This window comes from Panonychus citri, unplaced genomic scaffold, assembly GCF_014898815.1.
Source record: "Panonychus citri isolate SS breed McGregor unplaced genomic scaffold, ASM1489881v1 Contig00136, whole genome shotgun sequence".
NCBI classification, from domain to species: Eukaryota; Metazoa; Arthropoda; class Arachnida; order Trombidiformes; family Tetranychidae; genus Panonychus; species Panonychus citri.
In genome coordinates, this window is record NW_026515541.1 from 2,787,253 (window position 1) to 2,809,496 (window position 22,244).

At 30.9% G+C, this 22,244-nt stretch overlaps 4 protein-coding genes and 1 long non-coding RNA gene across 9 annotated transcripts; 2 read left to right on the forward strand and 3 right to left on the reverse strand.

Annotated features, from left to right (window-relative positions):
- Window positions 1–7,145: 7,145 nt before the first annotated feature.
- Window positions 7,146–11,875, reverse strand: LOC128392494 (uncharacterized). Of its 5 annotated transcripts, none has more exons than XR_008326015.1 (4): window positions 11,092–11,875; window positions 10,580–10,806; window positions 9,239–10,445; window positions 7,148–8,983 (listed from the first exon to the last, which is right to left on the reverse strand). It is a non-coding gene; the product is annotated as an uncharacterized LOC128392494 (long non-coding RNA). The 5 variants fall into 5 exon arrangements; XR_008326016.1 differs by having other exon boundaries at window positions 7,150–10,445; window positions 11,092–11,509; window positions 11,565–11,875; XR_008326013.1 differs by having other exon boundaries at window positions 7,151–10,445; window positions 11,092–11,451; window positions 11,565–11,875.
- Window positions 11,876–15,792: 3,917 nt separating this feature from the next.
- Window positions 15,793–17,809, reverse strand: LOC128392489 (BLOC-1-related complex subunit 6-like). The gene is made up of 2 exons (XM_053352517.1): window positions 17,478–17,809; window positions 15,793–17,382 (listed from the first exon to the last, which is right to left on the reverse strand). The coding sequence occupies exons 1-2, from the start codon at window positions 17,695–17,697 to the stop codon at window positions 16,730–16,732; spliced, it is 873 nt and encodes a 290-aa protein (XP_053208492.1). The 5' UTR covers window positions 17,698–17,809; the 3' UTR covers window positions 15,793–16,729.
- A 67-nt stretch (window positions 17,810–17,876) lies between these two features.
- LOC128392492 (spliceosome-associated protein CWC15 homolog) lies at window positions 17,877–18,906 on the forward strand. The gene is made up of 2 exons (XM_053352520.1): window positions 17,877–18,123; window positions 18,240–18,906. Exons 1-2 carry the CDS (start codon window positions 18,011–18,013, stop codon window positions 18,814–18,816), a joined length of 690 nt encoding a protein of 229 aa, XP_053208495.1. The 5' UTR covers window positions 17,877–18,010; the 3' UTR covers window positions 18,817–18,906.
- Window positions 18,907–19,658: 752 nt separating this feature from the next.
- LOC128392488 (tryptophan--tRNA ligase, cytoplasmic-like) lies at window positions 19,659–21,134 on the forward strand. The gene is given in 2 exon segments (XM_053352516.1): window positions 19,659–20,650; window positions 20,652–21,134. Coding segments are annotated over 2 exon segments (1,251 nt in total). The 5' UTR covers window positions 19,659–19,787; the 3' UTR covers window positions 21,040–21,134.
- A 93-nt stretch (window positions 21,135–21,227) lies between these two features.
- On the reverse strand, window positions 21,228–22,238 carry LOC128392491 (dnaJ homolog subfamily C member 8-like). Its single transcript, XM_053352519.1, has one exon. The coding sequence runs from the start codon at window positions 22,116–22,118 to the stop codon at window positions 21,396–21,398; it is 723 nt and encodes a 240-aa protein (XP_053208494.1). The 5' UTR covers window positions 22,119–22,238; the 3' UTR covers window positions 21,228–21,395.
- Window positions 22,239–22,244: the final 6 nt, after the last annotated feature.

The following is a 22,244-nucleotide window of genomic DNA, read 5'->3' on the forward strand; positions in this document are numbered from 1 at the left end:
TCATTATCATCATCATCTCATCCTATATATTGAAAACTAATCACACTAATTAATGCATTTAAAAAAAGTTCTGGATGATAAAAAGATGACAGTTTCAAGATGATGATTATGTTGATTCTTAAGCCTATAAGTTTTCATGGTAAACTTTTTTTTCTATTTTTCTTTTTTAAAACAATTAACTAAATTGTTACTTTGTTTTTTTCTTCTCTCTCTTGCTTAACAATCAGTATAATTGTTAATTGTTATGACTTTCATGTTAGATGATTATAATTCAATTAAGTTAAAGTCGATGATGAAATTCAAGTGATTACAAGTTTCAATTTCAATCTCATGTTGATATAATTTTGAAAACTTTTGTTTCATCATTTGTTTGTTTATGTCTGTTAATCAATCTTGATTATCTTTGATTGTTTACCTTGATTAGAAAAACTTTTTTTCTTCTCTTTCCTCTTTGATAAATGTTTTGGTAACAACGATTAGAGAAAAGGAGAGAGAGAGAAAAGAGAGAGAGAGAGAGAGAGAGAGAGATAAATATATAAATATTTCATGGAAATTGGAATAATAATAATCACCATGAAAAGATGAATTTCCTTTACTTTTCACATTCAACGATAATCAACATTTGCAAACCTAATTTTACCTCTTCCATCTTCATCCTCCAAACATTTATCATCTTGGTAAACATCATGATCTCGATTATGTTGATTATCACCATCATCAACAGAACAAAAATCCATGATTGTTATTCATCATTCAGAGGGTTCGTTTCATTTCTATTATTCCAATCAGCTGAGTTTTCATCTCTCATTGAATTCAAGTATTTAGATGATGAGAAAGATTAGAAGGGAAAGAAATAGAGAGAAAAAGAGAAAAAGAGAGAGAGAGAAAGATTCGTAGATGATGACGATAATGATGGTGATGCAAATTGACTGACGGACTGAAGTGTTTGTTGCGTGTTCAATTTTCATTCTATTATGTCCCCTGAGGGCGAAAACTGAGCTAAAACTGAATTTTTTTCCTTCTGAAACTGAGCCTAATGATATGCTTAAAGCTATTGAAGATAAAAAAAAAGCAGTTGAAGTTAATAGTTATCGTTATAACGTTGACATTATTATGCTAAATATAAATGTCTCTTCAAATCAAATTTTACCCTCTCATCATCATATTACTCCTCCCACCCTCCACCTAACCACTCAGCTAAAGGTACACATGATAACACTGATTATTACTTACAATTCAGATTCTCTCTCTCTCTCTATATATATATAAAGATTATGATGGAGATAATGATTATAATAATGAACATGGTGATGAGGATGATGATGATTATTATGATGATGATGCTAAGCCAATGATACGGGCTTGATACTACGGTTACTGGTTATTAGAGACGCTTCCTAATGAGCTTAAGATGATTGGATGTAAAGGATTTTTTATCTTCTTTTTTTCTTCATAATTGTCATCCTCATCTTCACCTTAAAAGCATCATCATCATCATTTTACCATAAAAAAAACCGGGAAAGTCCCTCGCACGTTAGGTTATCATTATCATGTTGACTTGATCCTTTGTCCTAATCCATTGGATCAACATAATCTTTTCAATTGTTTCAATTGTTTTTTTTTTATTATTCAATAAACTTTTTGATGAAATTGATGAAAAACAATAATATAAAAGGTTAACAATTAACTTTCTTTCATTCATAATCGTATAACTGATTACAATTAATGTTAATTGTTGTACATCATCAACAAAAACAATTTAAAGAATGAAAAAAGTAACAATAATATTTAAGATGATGATGGAGATTAAGAAAAGGTTTAAGGCGTTGTAAAGGATGAGAGATGATGAGAAAAAAAAATTCTTCTCTTCTTTTATCTTCCTCTTCTTCATCATCATTGTGGTTTTGTTATCATTCAATTTGAAATGAATTTATTATCATTTCTATTTACAAAGATATTGAATTGTCAATTACTCAACAATATAAATATACTCATGGATTAACTTGAATTGTTATTGTTGTTTGGTGTTGATGTTTCATCATCTTCATCCTCATCTTTCATCATGATAATATTTACTATAAGATATTGAATTCAAAGTTACCACCCAAGTTAAAGGTGAAAAGGTTGGTTGATAGTGCACCCAACCGACAATTAATTAATTGCTTTCACATTGATTCATTTAGAGATGCTACTTAAATTGTCATCTTAATCTTCATCATTATTTAAATTATTCTTATCAACTTTGTTATCGTTAAAGGGATTTTTTTATCCTCTTATAATGAATCTTTGTAATCAAAAGATAAAATCAAATGTTTGTTACAACGATTACCACAAATCATCATGTTAATCATGTTGACAATCAACGTCTCATTGATAAAGAGCTAAACAATTAACAGTGTTTTCTTGTTAAACCAACAATAACATTGATACTAATTAAGATAATCATGATGGTGATTAAGTTAATTCGGTGTTGATTAATCTTAGGAAAATGGGATGCAAACGGTTAATGATTATGATGATGATGAAAATGATTGAAACTTTTTTTTCAAGAAAAAGTAAAATTTATTTCATTTCATTTCATGCAAAGTGATGAGGATGCTTAAGGATGATAATGATGATGATGATGATAATTGCTGTTGTTGTAGTATCACTTTCACTTGTGAGACTTTAACCCTTTCATTGTTGAATTTTTATCATCCCTTATCATCCTTGATCATCATCATCATCATTCTCGTCAAGTTTCAGTGACAATAATCCTTCATTCTTGGTGATGTATTATCATCCTCATCCTCTTAAAGATCATCATCTCACCAGGAATCTAAATCAACTCTTTTCAATCTTCTTCATCATCCTTTTCATGATAATGAGCTCTTCCGGACGAGAGAGAGAGAGAGAGAAGATAAAAGTGAGAAAGAATCAATTTAAAATCCGTACTTGTAAACCACTACTTTTCCCACGACAAAACAAATCAACAAACAATCAATAAACAATCAATGACACCACCACCAGCACCGCTACAGTTAATCATCAATAATCAATGAGCAACAATCAAAATAAATTAATAACCAATTGCTTTTTGCCTTCCAACTGAATCACTAATTGACTTCGGTCAAAAGTTGACCAGAGATCCAACTGAGCGATCACTCAACGACTTTCCCTTTCCTCCTCTTCCTCCCACACACTTACTTATCATCTTCATTATCTTCATCTTCATCCTCATCCTCATCATCTCTTCTTCTTTCTTTCTTGGTGATCAATTGATAATCGTGAAGATAAGAGGTCACGTGATTCATTTCATCATCCTCATCATTTGATGCAATTTGATCAACATCATCAACTCTCATTATCACTTTATATCATTTCACTTGTCATCAGAGGATTGTCAGGATAAAACTGATCCTCTTCATGGTTATCATCATCTTCATCATCATTGTGTTAATAATTCATGAATTATTAACTTGATAACACAAACATTTGAAAATTTCATCAAACAAAACTCAATCAACGTAATCATTGATTTTTTTAGGTTTTGAATTACTTGAAATTATAAACAATTTACAGTTTGATTGTTTTGATTTGTGTTCAACTTTTAATTGACTTTGGGAATAGTTTTAAATTGCTCATTCTAATTAACTCTAATATAAATTGACAATTAGCTTTTTTGCTCATTTAATTTTCAAAACAATCATTTTTCATCCTGATTATTTCATCTCAATTTAACATATCAACAATTTCTGGTTAATTTGATAAACAACATTAACCTTATCATCAGACTGATTAAATTGTCCAACTACTTTTTTTGTATTAACTTGACTTGAGACTTAATGATAAAACTAAATATTAATGATGTTCCAAGTGAGACGATGATTAAAATTAACTACAATCAACGAAGGGTGGTAAATGGTGGTGATGATGATGGTGGAAGATTTTTCCCTCTGCCAACGAAGAAAAAAAGTGCTAGAAGAAAAAAAAGTTGGCGAAAAAACTGAAGAAAAAAATTTTATATTCTTTCTCTCTCTCTCTCTCTCTGAATATTTTTACACTTTCGAGGATGACGATGATGATGAGAAAGATATGGATGAGGAGGAATATCTTTTTGGAATTGAATTTTAAGACTATGGTGTTTACTTCAAAGTTGAATGATATTCTTGGCGAAGAAGAGAAAATTTTCTTCGAATTCGAATATTCATCAAAATTATCTTATGATGATGATGAAGATTAAGATGAATTTATCTGATTGTATGAATTCAATTCCATTCTTATTATCGTCTTTTTCTCTTCCATTTTCGTTATCTTCTCTCTCTCTCTCTCTCTCTCTCTCTCTCTCTCTCTCTCTCTCTCTCTCTCTGGTTCAGTGGTCTTTTCACTTTTCTTTACCTATAAGAAGATCATCTTCTCTCTCTTTCCTTACTCATCATTCCTATAAGTTAAGTGACGATGAGAAGATGAGGATAACTTTTCTACCTTCGTTAAAATTTTTCTCGAAAATGATGGACAATATCGCAAGAATTGGAAAAAAATGAAAAAGCTCTTCGGATGCTGATATCACAAAGTTTGTTACTAAATGATGAAGAGATGATGATGAGTCTTAAAGAAGAATATGGGAGTTTGCCAAGAAGAGAAGATAAATTCTTGTTTCATCTTTTTTTGTTCTTTTTCATCTTCTTTCTTATTCTTCAATCGAGCAACATGTATTTCTATGTACATATTCACTTCTGTTTCATCTCTATCTCTCTCTTTTTCTTTCTTCGTGTTCACTACGATTTCACTCCAAGTAAGAATGATGATGAAAGAGGAATATCAAGAGAGAGAGAGAGAGAGAGAGAGAGAGAGAGAGAGAGAGAGACGTCTTGCTTGCTCTTTACTCTCATCATCCTGCTCATCTTGTTCTTTATATCAAACGAACAACCAAGCCTATCAATCTTATTCAAAGCTGCTGATCGAGAGACTGGAGTGAGAAGAAGATTTCGTCTATGTATCAAGATGCAACAGTGAAAGAAGGAGGATGAGGATGGAGAGAAAGAGAAGATGATGAAGAGGGTAGAAAATATATTGAGAGAGAGATGAAAATTTTCTTACTTTTTTCTTCTTCTTCAATGATGATGAAGCAAATTGAAGATTGGGTGTGAGTTGAGATTCTCTATGTACCTTAATATCTCTCTCATTTCATTCTCTCTCTCTCTCTCTTTCCCTCTCTATTACCTCTTCATCCTCATCCTCATCCTTATCATAATCTTAAATGCTAATGATTAGACAACTTGAAAAAGTTTTGTCACATCAAGAAGTTGTCATAGATTCTGTTAGTACATCTACTTATGCATACATGATCAGTTGTTCAATTTACTAAAAATTTTCCTCTTTCTTTTCATTATTTAAATAATATTCATAAGGAAATAAAATACAAATTAAAACAAGATTAAAAAAAAGTTTCAAGTAAAAAAACTTTTGAAAATCGCGCCAAAAAAATCGAAAATTTTTTTCCAACATTTCTCATTATCGAAAGTCAAAGTTTTTCAAAAGAAAAAAAAACTTTTCGAACTCATTTCATTGGATCTAAACACTAAATAAAAACAACACCATTAAGGTGTGTTCTCAATTGGGGTAACTATAAAAAATTTAATGATGATGATGATCATCATCATCATCATGAGGAAAATAAGGTAAATGATGATGATCATCTTCTTCATCCTCATCAGTGCCTCTTCTTGATTGATCTTCTTCACAATTGATTAACATTCTTGAAACATTTAGTTCATTGTTTTTACCTCAAAACATTTAATCAAATAAACAAACAATTAGTAAATATAATAAAGTAAAGTATCTCAAGTATTGGTTACAATATTTAACGATAATTGATTAACCACTAATCTGATCCACAATTTAAATGCAACACACATACAGACATAGACAAACATCACAATGAAATCATGAACAACAATCAATTTTAATCCTGTTTCATATCATAATCAAAAGCTCATCAGTCAAAATGTTTCAATTTTATTTTCCAAGTATAAGTAAATTACCAACAATTAGCACTTTTAATCAATTCGTTACAAAAAAAATAAATATCCAACAAACGAGAAACTTTAATTGTGAAATGAAACACTTACATATATAAATGTCACTGAGACCAAATTAAACAAAACTAATGACAATTGATTAGACTAAACCATCATTCAGATTGTGATGGTAACTTATGCCAACAATAACAAGTTGATAATGAAAAAGACATTTGAAAATGTGAATATAACATCATCATCATGATGAACAACAACAACAACATGATGATAATCAAGTTAATCATCTTAATCTGAACACAATCAGATGATCATTCATCTTTCCCCACTCTCACTTTTTTTTTGTCTGTTCCAGTGACAATTTTCATTCTTCATCATTCATTCAAAGCCTTAAAGCTTTTGAATACTCATCCCCATCACCACTACCTCCCATCATCCTGTTCATCTGCATCTTCAAATTCATCTTAATCTTCATCTTTCTCATCTGTGAAAACATGAATCTAGATGATGAGGATGATGATGAAAAAAAATGCAGCAAAAACTGATAGACACACAAAAAAAGGTCCCGCTGAGACCCAAAGAGTAAGCAATCACCAGGAAAGGATGAAAGGGAGGATGTGGAGGTGGAAGATGATAAGAAAGAGGAAGAAAGAGATGATAAAGAGGGAGGAAGACTGATAACAAATTAAAACACCATGAGAGGTCAACAGAAAAGCGATCCATCATATTTCCAGTATTCTTACATTTCCAATCTTGTCGAAAGTGAGAGAGAAACAAAAATAAGTTCTAATTCTAATAATAATATAAAAACATCATGATAATAATGAATAATATAAGTTTTTTGTTGTTATCATTTTCTTGGAAATACCTTTCAATACCTGGATCATAATTCAGTCTGAATAATAATGATGATTATTGAATAAAGCGCAATGGAGTTTTTTTTTGTATTCACTTGACCATTGTAATTGAAATTGTTACAATCAAATGATAATTGATTCAATTTTTTTGTTATTGTTTACAGAAAATAAGTTTATCATTAGTTGATTGTTAATTTCTATCGACTGATTAACATTTAAGTTGGTCAATTGTAATTGTATGTATTTCGATACTTGATTAACTTTTACTTTAATCGTCAACAGCAATTAGATTTGAAACATTTATAACCAACAATCAGCGATTTGTAGTTTTCGTTGAAATTAATTATGTTGATTGTCAATTTTAAATTTCTAATCTGTTAGCTGGTTAATTGTAAAATTAACTAACAATTAACTTTGATGTTTTTTTTACTAAAGAAAAAAAAGATTTGAAAATTCATCGAATGGGAAAAAAAAAGTTTTTCACTTTTTCTTTTCCTCGAATCTAATCTCCCATTGCCTCAGGCTACTGATTACTGATTATTATCATGCTACCATGAGTATGATGATGATGATGATGATAAAGAAATGATGATAATGGAAGATTAAAAGATGATAGAAAGAGAAAATTGAATGGTGGAAAAAGAAAAAGAAAAAAGTTTCAAAAGTTTTTCTTTTTGTTCTGAAAATGATGTAAACCGAATTTACCTGTAAACTTGTTTGATGATGATGATGAAAAGGATGAAAAAGTGATAAATGAAAACAATGAAATAGGATTAAGAGATTAACGTTTAATATTGTTGACTGATTGTGATAATTGAAAACCAATAATATCAAACAATTAATAGTTTATAGTGATTAGGGTGAATAATATACAACATGAAGAGATGAAGGAAAAAAAAGTTAAATGATCGGATTTAAATTTGATTTATCTTTTTAATCCAGATCTTGGGAGGTTTCATCAATTCATTTTAATCTTAATCATAAACATGATGATTAAATATTGAATCTTTTTGTTAATATCATTGAATATTCTTGAGCTGATTATTCAAAATATTGGATTAACTTGATTCACTTTTTTGTTTCCATATAATATTAATCTTTTCATTCTGTAACCAAATTTGTCTTGATTGTTGTTCAATCATTTGTAGTTGACTGTTGATTATAATCAATGATCAGTTGATTGTTGGGTGTGGTGGTGATGATGATGAAAAGAGGAGGAAGAAGATGATAGAGAAAAACTTTGTTCTTTTATATTTTTTTCATATATTCTTTTCTCTTGCTTTCTTTTCTTTCGAGACATTTCAAAATGACTAACATCTTCGTTCCTCGTCAATTGTGATTGATTGAATTCCTGGAGAAAATTCTTGTCATGATGATGATGATGATAAAAGATGATCATCAAGATGATGTTGAATAATGTTCCTCTTTGCATCATCTACTAACAACAATCAATGTCAAAAGATTAAACTCAATTTAATCAATCTGATTAACGATTTAACATGAAAAAAAAACATGAAACATTTTCTTGTCTCTTTCATGTAATTTAAGACATTAGACAAAATTAGTTTCGTCACTTTTAGGACGATTGACCAATGGTCATTAAAACCATTGGTAAGGGAAAGATAAAGTTACAAGTGAATTTAATTACTACAATTAAGGATTTAAGTTGATGTGAAATTATGTATAAATCTGATGACCATGATGGTGTTAGAGGTTCATGACTATAAGGGGTGTGTATTTGTGGGTGGGTGGGTGAGGAAGGTGAGTGGGTGAATGGAGGTAAATTTGTGAATGGAAATTGTATAAATGTTGGTAATGTTACTTGAGTGGGGAAAACTGTGAAATTTCAATGAGAATTGTTGTTTGGTTGTTGGGAAAATGAAAGAAAAATAATAACAACAAAATTAAGCTTTCAAAGTGAAAGAGGAAAAGGAAGACGAGGGGCTGGGGTGGGATGAGAAAGAGAGTGAGTAGGAGGAGGATGAAGAGGGTGGAAAAAGACAGTGGAAAACACGGGTTTGGATATGGAGGGTTTGAGATGAAAATGTTACAAATTACATTTAAATTGATCTTTTAAGGGTAACTTATGCTTGAAAATGGTTCCTAACACTATAAGATGAAAAGAGAGAGAGAGAGATGATGAATATAATGAGGATAATGAGGATGATAAAGAGAGAGAGAGAGATGAATACAAAATGTGGGAGGTAATTATCTATGAAGATATTAACATGGGATGGAAAAGGTAACATTTAAATTGATATTTTTTTTTGTTCATCTTTTCAACTTTTTCTGATCATTAATATTATCATGTTACAAATACTAATGACAATATTATAATGGTCATTGGGTCAAGATACTACTGACCAATTATCCATTGTGTAAACCATTTGTCCATTTCCAGTTTAATATCATAATCATTGTCATCCACCGAGGGATCATTAATATAATTCAATGATGAAAAGGTAGAAACCAAGAAAAATAAAAGGTGTCAAAAAAGGAGGAAGAGGAAAGGATGAGGATGGAGAGGAGGTTATGGTGGTAATGAAGGTGAAAGAACAAGAAATACAATTTGATGATGAAAAGACTTACAAGTATTTAACATTGAACAACAAACAACAACAATTAATCATTTCTCAAGCAAACAAAAAAGAAAGGGATCAACAATCAACAAGGAAAAAGTTTTACAACAAATGATAATATAATTTGTTGCTTTTTAATTGGTGTAGCGAGAGAGTGAGTGAGTGAGTGAGTGAGAGAGAGAGAGAGCTGATAATGATTAATAAATTGTTTCCAAATGAACACAAAGATATTATTCATGACAGAAAATTTATCACATCTTGTTGATCACTTTGTTATGGATAAATAAATATACCTGTAAATCAGCTGATGATGATAAAGTGATGAAAATGTTAGAGTTTTGTTTGGGTTGAGTAGGCAAATTGATTTATAAGATTTACGAACTGTTAACTCGATGAATAGCCTCTCAGTTACCAAATTAACCGTAAGAATCACTTCTCTCTCTTTCTCTTTCTCTCTTTCGAGTTTCTCTCTTTTCTTTATATAACTTCCTTTCTCCATCATCATCATTTTCATCTTCATCTTTTTCATTTCCCATAAAAAATTGGCCAATCTTTTTCATCATCTTTTACTCTCCATCCCCTTGCTTGTAGTTGCATTATTAGCCTTGAGAGGAAAGGTTGAAGGGAAAACATATTCAATTTCCCACCCCACCTCTTCAGGGGTGGAATTAGGGAGTAGTTGTTTTTTTCTCCTTCTTTTGCTTGGTTCTTTCTTTCTCTCTCTCTCTCATCTCTCTCTCTCTCTGTTTTTTCCCTCCGGTGGGTTCCTCCTATTTCTCTTTTTTTGGGCAGTTCTTTTCTATACTTTCTTTTTCATCTTTTCTTCAAGTCTCCTCCTTGTTCTTGGGGTTTGGTCATCACTATCTTCATCTTGTTTGTTGTTGTTTTTTATCATCAATTTTATCTTCTTCATCTTCATGTATATTCAGTAAACAGGGTTCCATTTATTCAATTTAACTTTTCCTTGTCCTTCCATGAAAATATGCTCGTTTCTATGGTAAAGTAAGAAAAAAGTGAGGAAAAAAAAATAAACATTAATCAATTGATTCACTATGATAAATATAATACATGTATTTATAAACCACGTACTGATTATAATCTAATTGTTTAAAAAAAACACTCATACTTAGCACTAATATGATGATGATATTGATTAGTTGATCAACTTTGATATTTAACATTTTTATTATCAAATCTATCGAAGTATTTAAAATTGATAATTATCAAATTGTTATCACTTTTGGTCGGATAAAATATCAAATTTTGTTTTCGCATCACTGTTACCATGATACACTTTTTATGAGCACGTACAGGGTGCACACGTATCGGAAGTGTGTTTGTGTAAAGTTAAAGCTGGAAGACAAAAGTTGACAAACTGATGAGGATAAATTGTAGTTAAGTTGATTGTGTATTCGAGGGTTGATGTTAAACGGAAACAAACGGAATGTTTAACATAAGTTTTTTTTCTGCTTCTTGTACAAAGGAAAAGTTTTGTTCAATGTTTATCAGGGGAAAGATGAAGATACGAAAAAAAGTAACGACAGAGAAAAAGAAAGAAAAACATTTAAGGTACTATTTGTCTCTCTTTCTCTCTTTTTTCTTCTCTTCTTTCGATCATAGTTAAGGTAATAAGTTTACCTGAGATTGTTAAATACGAAGTCTTTTGGATTCACTGTCTCTTTGCTTTATGTTTGTACCTTTGCTTTTGACTTGATAGTCCCAAGAGATGGTCATGGTTTTCAAGGTACATTTGAATGATTGGTTTTGGCGAGGAAGCATAATAAGCCTTCCTCGTTTGATTGTTGGTCTCCGATGAGAGTAGGAAAGGTAATATGATGGAGAGTCGAGGAAAAAGAAAAGGCCAAGCTGAAGATGATGAATAGGAAATACAATCAATTTTTTTACGTATTTAACTTATTCGGTTGTGTGAGAGTCCAAAACTTTGTGAGTATTGTTGTTGTTTGTTTCCTTTGTTTTCCTCTTTTGACCTTTTTCGGGCTGCGAGCGATTCCGAAGTATTGATTAACCATTATTATAAACAAATCTATCACTTTCACTGGTAATTTAAGTCTAATAATTAAGATCACATTTCTTGGACTCTTTTTGCTTACCTTGATTCTTTCGTTAACTTTTTTAAATCCAGGTAACCAGATGTCGATAAGCTTTTTGTTTACTATCAAAAATTAATTGATATTCTGCTTGGGGTTAGTTTAATTAAGCTAATAATAAGAATCTTTTTCTTTTAATAACCCATTAGGTACTTGGAGTTATTAGGGAGACATCAAGTTTGAGTTGATTGTTTTCATTTTCCCCTGTAAATTGTTTACATCAGTTGAACGACACGATGAAGGTTTTGACTTGACTAATTTTTTTCCTTGACTTATTCCTGGTTAATTTTGATCATAATAATAATATCGTAAGTGCTGTAAATGATGATGACGATGATAATGCATGCAAAGGAAAGATGATAAAAAGTAATTAGTGTGATTGAGTATGTTTTTAAGATGAAATTTGAGCAACTTGTAAGAGAGAGTAAATTAAATGAAAGAATTGAAAATTAAGCATCTCTTACGAGAGAAAGAAAGAAAGAAAGAAAGAAAGAAAGAAGAGAGAGAGAGAGAGAGAGAGAGAGAGAGAGAGAGAGCAAAAAGTAAACATATTCCAGTCTCAGATCCATCAGATTGTCAAATGAACAAACCATGTTGCAGCCAACCGCAAATCTTGTTAACTGAGAAGAGGCAAAATAAACGTAGGGACGCGAAAGGGACGTCGGTTGGTTGAGTTTCTCATCGTCATTCCGATAATCAGAGATGTGAGAGAGAAACGAGAGAGTGAGGGAGGTGAGGGTGGAAAATAGAGTGGGAGTTACTTGCCTTATGTTCCTATGGATTGGTTTGTGCTTGGTACATTGATTGAACGATCCTCCAGAAGGAATTGAACAAAATCTATGATAATGTGTAAAAGTAAACGTATAGTCATGATTAATCTTAATTGTTGCAAGATTATGATGATTATTATAATAATGAGAAGGAGGAGAAAAGGAGAAGAGGAAGAAAATTTTTGAGGCCCAAGAGCAAAAACAGAAATATAATAAGTTCTAAATATGATCTATCGGTGATAAACTTATATCACTGTTTATCTTAATCATTCTTCATTAGCATCAATTGTTACAATCTAACCTCAGATCATCTTCATCTTCATCTTTCCTCATATACTTTTCTTGTAAAAAAAAAACCATAACAAACATCATCTCCATCTCCATCTTCATCTCTATCATTTTATACATCACATTAAATTTGTTGTTTCTTTGAAAAGAAAACTTTTTTTCCTACTTTTCGACGTCAATTGTAATTCAACTCAAGGTAAATTACAATTAAAGTTTAGAAGTTAAATCGTGCTGGTTAACCATGCAAATCGTGCAAAGGAAAAAAAATTAAACATTTTTTTCTTTCTACTGATTAACACACACACATATACTAATTCAATTGCTGATAGACAATCAACAGATTAATTTTTGATTATAGTTGACAAGTTTCTCATTCCCATTGGTTGGTAGCAAGTATAAATATATAATTGTTGTTGTTGTTAATTTGATTGGTAAGGAAAAATGTTTGTATATATAAAAAAGACTAAGATAATAATAATGATAATGTTAAAGTAATTTAGCCTCATGCATATTTGCTTGAGGCTAAATTTCAATTCTAATCATAGCAACAGAATCTTGATTTTCTTATGTTAGAAAAATATTTCATGTTGATTATGATGGTTCATTTTGTTTTTTTTTCTTCATTCTCATCATCTTCAGCATTTCGTTTATAGTTATATATACATGATATTAAATGTAACATGTAATTATAAACATGAAACAGAAGATGGTTGATATTTGGTGAAAATGTTGATTTTCTTTGATTATGAGTTGAGAAATTTGTGTTCACTTGAATTCCATTGGTTGTTGTTGGTTAAATTATCCAATGTGTAGATAAACGATGATAGTACAATTGAAATAGAAAAGGTAATCATAATTTGAACCATCAACAATTAATGTTCAACATGGAATTGGAAGTATTTAGTCGACTTGATTGTAATAAATGGAATAGTGAAAAGTTGCCAAGGAACGCAACGGAAAAACGAGAAATACAAAATCTCAAGAATTAAGAAAATGAGATGAGAAAAAAAAACTCAGCATATGAATTTTGACTCATCTTTATATCATGAAATTCACCATTATGAGTGAACTTGAGATTGGATGATTCTTGTGATTCTCTTCTCGATTCTCGATTCTTGATTCAGATTTTGATGTCTTTCTCTTTTTTTTCTTGAATCTTTTTTTGGTTTTTCCTTTTCAATTGGAATCATTTTTTTCCCTTCATCATCTTGTCTTGAAAATTTTGCTGATTCTTTAAATCTGTCAACAGGATAAAAAAGAAACCAACAATGTGTGATTGGGCTAAATTGAAGATATGGAGAGAATGATGTTGTTGTTGTTGATGATGATGAGGTGGAATTGAGTTTATATATCATATGGTGTTTTGAACAATTTGGAAACTTTTCACACACAAACACAGGGATAAACTCGTGGAGAAAGGTTTCTGATTGATGGTTAAAAGATTGGCTTGTGTATGTGTGCTCCAGGAATTTGATTCACTTGGCTGAAATATCTGGCTGGTTCCATTCATATAATATCTGCAAGGGAGAAGAGAGAGAGAGAGAGAGAGATGATGAGGATGGAAAAATAAAAGAAGAAATAGAAATATAATATAATAAGTTAGTTGAAAGTGTAAAATATTAGAAAGATGAAGAGATTTTATAACAATAGTAATACATGTTACTAATAATAATACTGGAGAAAATGAGAAATGAGAAGAAAATAATGAAATAGAAAAAAAGAGTTGATACTATTTGATGACCTAATTTACGTCAATTAAAGTACTTGCCTCCATTTTCATCAGCATCTCTCAGTAATGACCTTTCATTGGCCGTCAACCAATCAATTTGATCAATTTTTATATTAATAATAGATGATGGTGATGATGATAAAGTTACTGGACCATAACAACAATCAACACCAGCTCTCATCAGCTTCAGTTGAATAACATTGTTACACTATATATAAATTAGCCTTCAAATGGGTTTTGATTATTGTAACATGAACAAAAAAAAATACACCAAATGATTTATATCCAATTGGTTTCTTGCTTCAATCACTGTAGCCAGAATTCATCAGTCTAGTTGAACTTGAAATCGATTCGTCAAATTAACGCCATGTATCTTGGGATATTCCGTTCGTTTAGATGACCAGGCCTAGTGGAGAAAAAAGTGGAAAAGAATAAAAAAATTAACATTAAAAAGGTTGAATATGATTTTCTATTCTATTTTTTTTTGACTTTTTCTCTTCTCTTTTTTTTCTGTTGTCTTCTCATGCTAATCATACTTACTGTTCATGTTTTATAAGAGGCATGGTGATGATGATGGAGATAATGACGTGTAATAAATAATCTTTTGATCAATTGGAGTTGAAATGTCTTGATTGATGTTTGAAGTAAAGAAGAAAAAAAAATAAATAGATGATTGTATCATTATTATTGTAGGAAAAGATATTATTTCACATAATTGACTCTCAATTTTCACCAAGTCACCAAGAAGAAAAGTTTAGAAAATGAAATCTCATCTCTTCGCGATTATTAATTTCTCTTTAACAGGTAAACAGGTAAGTTACTTGCGAAGGGCTGACAGGTTACAACAATCAATTTGATTCTCCTTTAATCACAGTCATTAATCATAATAGTCAAGTCAACAATTTGACTCCATCAGATGGACTATAAATCACTTCCGACTTAGAGTAACACTCACAACTCTTATTGTTTAACAGGCCATTTTAACGATTGGATTTATGTTCATCCTGTTGGTCCAATGGAGATCAATTGATTACTAAATTAACGAAAAAAAAAAAATTAATCCAATTGGATTAAAAATCATTAACGATGTAAAAGAAACAATTAAATCAACAAAAATGGAATCTCGGTATAGTAGCGACATCTAACAACCGATTTTCGATTTATAGGTTGTTCGAAAAACCAATAGATGTCACTAGTTGATCTCTTTTATTTTCGCAATTTTTAATTGTTACAAATTTAATTCAGTTTAAAGGTTAAATGACTAAATTGGAAACTGTTGATTTGTGTGTTTGAAATGTTAAAGGTGAAAGGAGAAAATGTTAAAGATTTTTCCAAGGAAGCGGTTGATCAATGAAGGTCATCAATTAGTAAGTTGATTAACTTAAACTTTTATCAATTCGTACATTTAATTACGATAACAATTAAGGAAAAATTTTAAGGAAAATTTGATCATTTTAAAATGTTTATTGAAAAACTAATAAAATCAGGAACTCAATTTGTTTCCTTTGATTTAATTTTCTTTGTCATTTTTGCTTTGTACAAATGAGATAAATATGGAAAACATTTAAAATTTGATTACAATTGTAAATATTATTGTTCTTGGTGAGTTAATTGTTTGCTTGATGAGTTGGTGTACACTTTTTGTCGACAATTTTTATTAGTAAATCATTAATTTGAGCCTCAGCTAAAACACAATCAGCTGGTCTACCAGAAATTGTCATTAAAAAGGTTGAAGCGGTCACCTCGAAGTCTGAGTCCACCACAATTGTAACGTTTGTTTTTGCCTCGATTTTTTTTAAACTTTCACAATCATTTTTGATTAAATCATTGTAGGCAATCATCGGTGCCCGTTTGGTATAGACTTCCGGTTCATTTGTGATCGGGAAAAATTGGGTGACATCATCTGGTTGAACGAGCGGAATATAATGTAACCTTTCATGCCTCGTATTGAGCACTAGGGCAACGGCAAACGCAGCGGTGGCCGCAGCGCCCAAACTGACAATTAGGGCGATTTTTGATAGAGTCATGATGTTGATTAGAAAATGGAGAAAATTAAAATTCACAATTAAAACTTAAAGGTAGAAATGGTCGATTTGAAGATCACTGATTAAAAAGAGATTGTGATGTTGATCAATTCAAAAAGAGTATTAATCTTGATTGTTGAATTTGTTTTTAATCATTTCCCTCTAATTGTAGACATTAACACCCCAAGTGTTGAAAGATAATAACAATTTAATTTAAATCTCATTTGGTTTGAATTAAAACTATTATATGATTGGTTAGTTGATTAACGTATTGTCGGATTGGTTAATTGATTGCTCGCCCTTTGTTGTTGTTTTGACTTGTATTTTTGATTGAAAATACATTTTAATTGTTGAGTTTTAATGTTGATAACGATTGGTTTCCATTTCTCTTTCAAATAACATTAATAATCTTTTAACTTCTTTCACTTCTTCCGACAATTTATCAATCGGAGCCATAACCGAACCAAGCTCTTCATATTTGGCCATCAATTGGTACATTGATTTAATATTGACATCGATGGAATCACAAGTTTCATCTAAACAGCTCGTTAAATTGTTTACACTTTTTAGAGTTAAATTAGTCACTTGACAAGTATAATTAGCAATATATTTCATCACTTGATCCAAATTGGTTGAAATGATTTGTGCTTGAGACTCTAACTTATTGAGAAAAGTAATATCAAGATTGGAAATTCCTAAATTAGATGAAGATGATTGTTCATCAGTGGAAGATGAACTTGGACTTGATGTAACGGAAGATAATCGTAATTTAGATTCTAAATCATGAGTAACAAATGATATCATTCCATCATTAGAATATTCAATGTTTCCAGTAATATCTGATTCTTTTTCACCGGTTGAAGGTCTAACAATTGATTGTGAAGGATTATCACCATATTCAGCTTCATATTCTGCTTTAGCCTTTTCACTCCAATCAATAATTGTCGAAGATAATTGAGGTAAAGATAAACTACCAGAAATTGATTTATTCTTATTTGAATCACCAACGGCTGAAAGAAAAAGAGAAAAGAAAACAATTAATATGATTACTGGAAATTCTCATTCATTCATACGGTTTTTGTCTCTCTCGAATTCTAATTCTTACCTAAATCATTCTCATCTATTTCAATTCCATCTTCTAAATCACTTTCACCGAATGAAATCTCAGTATATGAAGAGGTCATCATGTCATGGGGCATATCATCATATGGACCATCAGCTGTATCGGTGCTCGAGGAATTGGTCGCCCCATCGGTTAGTGGACTTGCTACGGGAGATTGAATGTTAGAAGATGATTGTTCATCTTCCGGTTTAACTGAAGACATGACACAAATGAAAAAGAAAAAAGAACGAAAAAAATAAACTGATTTATAAAGCGAAAATGTTTATCTGTCAAAAAGACAAAAATGTAAACAAGAGAATTTTTCTGCTGTGAGAATAGCGTTTGGTTTAAATCTCCAGCAAAAGGCTAAACTCACAGAAGAATTTTTTTCATTTCTGTTTACATTTTTTTCTGTTGTTTTCAATTTGCTCGGTCAATTGATTGTCTTTACTTTTAATGATTATTTAGTTTTCTTTTTCTAATTTATTCCTTTTTTTTCTATCGATTCTAGTTAATCTATTGTTCTACTGAAAGAAATGTCTTCTAGAGTGGATCCTGCTAGAACCTCTAAAGGAGAGAAAAATCTTGGAAGTTTATCCAAACAATATTCATCCAGAGATTTACCTTCACATTTGAAACTTAAATACAGGTAAGATTTGTAATCTAATTGTATTGTTCTTGTCTCGGTTAATTGTTCTATTCTGTTCTAATTCTTTTGTTTAATGTGTATTTTGTTGTTTCTTTAATTTTTTTTGCTTCTATTAGACAACCTGGTCAAGGTACTTCAGATGAACTGAAGAATAAAGATTTTAAGAGAGAATTGGAAGAACGTGAAAGATTGGCTATAGCTGAGAAAGAATCTCGTAAAGGATCATCATCATCTTCGTCATCTTCGTCTTCGACTTCTTCAGCTTCTCGTTTAGCTTTACCTTCATCTAAGAAGATTAAGGTTGAGGTACCAGTTCATGATCCAGATGCAGATGATAAATTACCTGATGAAGATGAAGATGAGGACAGTGATGAAGAGGAAAGTGATGAAGATGATACTGAAGAATTATTAGCTGAATTAAATCGAATTAAAAAGGAAAGAGCTGCTGAAGAGGCGAAAAAAGAAGCTGAAAGAAAACAAAATGAGGAAAAAATTCGAATGGAAAATATTCTCCGTGGAAATCCTCTTTTAAGTTCCAATAAGACTGAATTTAAAGTGAAAAGACGATGGGATGACGATGTTGTATTCAAAAACTGTGCTCGTAGTGAATCTGATAATAAGAACAAAACTTTCATCAATGATACTCTTAGATCAGAATTTCATAAAAAGTTCATGGAAAAATACATCAAATAGAAATGGAATTATTTCTTCTTTACATTTTGTAAACTAAATCGTCTTGGAATTTACTTTTCTCTTCACCAATAAACTTAAAAACTCATCAAATTGATAAACTTGTTATTCTTTTACACGATGATTAAAACTGAAACCACCAAAATCATTGGTAAATTATTGATTCCCTTTAATTTTCACTCAAAAAGTGAAAAAAGGTTTAATACAAATCAATTAAATTGTTTTGACAGTCGATCCAATTGAAGATATCATGAGAAACCAAGAGAGTTTTATATTCACCATCAATGTAGAAAAAGAAATGAATCAAATTAATTACCAATCAGTAATCACATAAGGTAAGGCAGGAATAGAATCACCAGTGTACTCATTGTAAACAGAACAAATTTCATCCCATTCTTTCCAATCATTCTCATTATTATAAGTTCCATTAACACCATCCCATTTGGAATCAGCAATTCGATCAACAAGATATTCAGGAACTTCAGATGAAATGCTAAAAGAAAAAAGAAAAATAGAAAAAAAGAAATTAATTAAAAGAGAAAAATAAGAAATCAAAAATCAAAACAAAAGCCAAATCAGAACATGAGACAAATGAAACAAACGATTAAACAAAAAGTATCTCAAGTTATCATGTTCATTTAATCAATTTAATCAATTCTCCAACAATTAAAAATAACGCTAATAGAATATAAAATAAATAAATCACCTCATTTTCGCAATTAAATCCAGTTAACCAAATCAAAAACAAGAAATGAAATTGAAAATTTGATCAAATCAAAAGAAATTTTAAAGAGACGAAAATGGTGACATCTATTGGCGACTTTTGTCATATTCGACTACATGTGTTGATGCAAACAAATTGATGAAAAGAAAACAAATTGTCTTGTTGACTCAACAATTGTACAATCGATTCTAAGTCTAATTTATTTTTTGTTCTTTTATTATTTTAATTTGTTTTGATCTCTATTGTGAACATGTCAGAATTAGCTGATTCTCTGGAAAGTAAATGTGTTCTACCAACGAAAGAAAATGAACCGGTGAGTGAAAAGGAAGAAGACGAAAATGATGTCGTTACTCCTTGGAATGTTACATCTAATTCTGCTACTGGAATTGATTATGATAAATTAATTGTTCGATTTGGTTCAAGTAGAATTGATGATGCCTTGATTGAGAGAATGGGTAAGATAACTGGTGGTAATATTCATCATTTATTACGTCGGAAAATTTTCTTCTCCCATCGAGATTTCCATTCAATTCTTGAACGCTACGAGAAGGGTAAACCCTTTTTCCTCTATACTGGTCGAGGTCCATCTTCAAAGGCTCTTCATTTAGGCCATTTAATACCCTTTCTATTTACTAAATGGTTACAAGATACTTTCAATGTTCCTTTGGTGATACAATTAACCGATGATGAGAAATCCTATTGGAAAGATATTCCCGTTGAAGATGCAATTGAACTTGCTCGGGAAAATGCCAAAGATATAATCGCCTGCGGGTTTGATGTTAAAAAAACATTCATCTTTAATAATCTAACATTTATAGGATCTTGTGGTCCAGCTTTCTACCAAAATATTGTCAAGATCAATAAACTAGTGAATAACAATCAAGTGAGAAAAATATTTGGAATCGATGACGCTGATTGTATTGGAAAAACTGGTTTCCCGTCAATTCAAGCAGCTCCGTCGTTCTCATCATCATTTCCGTTTATCTTTGATGGCAAGAAAGACATTCCTTGTCTAATTCCTTGTGCTATTGATCAAGATCCCTACTTTAGGCTAACCCGTGATGTTGCCCCGAGGCTTGGGTTTCCCAAACCCGCTCTGCTTCATTCATCTTTTTCCTGCCCTCCAAGGGGCTCAAAGTAAGATGAGCGCCTCCGATGCAAATAGTTCAATATTTGTCACCGATACAGCGAATCAAATTAAGAATAAGATTAATCGTTACGCTTTTTCGGGCGGTGGACAAACTATCGAGGAACATCAAGCCAATGGTGGTAATTGTGATGTAGATATTTCTTATCAATATCTTAAATTTTTCCTCGAAGATGATGATAAACTTGAACAGATTCGTAAAGATTATACGGCGGGAACTTTACTCACGGGATTTTTAAAGAAAGAATTGATTACAATTCTTCAGAAATTAGTGGCTGATCACCAAGAGAGACGGAAACAAGTAACTGATGAAATACTTGACGAATTTATGAGACCAAGGAAATTAAATCTCTAAATTTCTCTCTCTTTCTGTGATTTAATTAAAATGTCTTTTTAAATGTGGTTGTAAAAGGGCTGCAAAAGAAATAAAAATGTTAATTGGTTATTTGATTTGATTGTTATATGTGGATTTAATTTCCAACACTGAGAAAGAGTATTGACCAAACAAAAAAAGAAACATTGAATTGATTGAAATGTACAAAGAATTGGAATTAGATTAAAAATGGTCAATGTTGATTTACCAAATAGACAAAATGTACGTTGATAGTTACAAGCTGTTGATTAAGTAGTGATGATGAAAATAATTAATCCAACACTTGATTGTTGTGTAGACACTTGGATTCTGTTGATTGTTAGTTTGTTTCATGTTTTCTATTTAGTCTCAGGTTTGTGAGTTGGAGGTCGAAATGTTTTCCTTTTGGCTTTTGATGTTGTTTGGAAATTTTTCCAACTCGAAACTCGAATTTCCCTTGATTCTTCATAATTTTTGTTCCATTCATGTTCAGCTTTTTTCTTCTCTTCTTCTTCAATTTCACCTTCACGTTTACGTTTACGATCCTCGGTGTTTCTATCCTCCATTGCTCGGCGTTTCCTTTCATAATCGGCAAACAGTTTCATGGTTAAAACATGAATAGCATGTTTCAATTTCTCTGGATCATCTTCATCAACTTGTAGATCAGTTTTACCTTCACGTTTTAATTTTTTCCTCTTCTCTTCAATATTCTGGTTAACCTTAAATTTGGCTTCTTCCACAACCTCAAGTGCTCGAGCTCGAGAAATTTCATCTTCCAAACTTCGGTAAGCCTTATTTAGAATATCAAAAGCAATTTGAGCTTTCTCTCGATTCTCTGGATTCTTATCTGGATGAAGTAAAATGGACAATTTTTTATACTGTTTCTTAATTGCTTCCAATGAGGCATCATAATCGAGTAACAAAACACTGAAAGGATTTAAATTAGCATAAGATGAACCAGGTCTAAGTAAACGTTGAATCTGTTTATCTGATGTATAAATTGAATCTTTCTCTTCAATTGTTTTCACCTCGCTAATGAAAGACTTGAAAATGGCTTCCTTGTCATCTCCATTGCCAGACATGATTAGAAATAATAATTTTCAATCACAATTACAAAAATCTACCATAAGAATATAATTACAATTTAATTAAACACGAAACAAACAATTAAAAGTCAATGGAAAACTCAATCATCAGATTTGTTTACT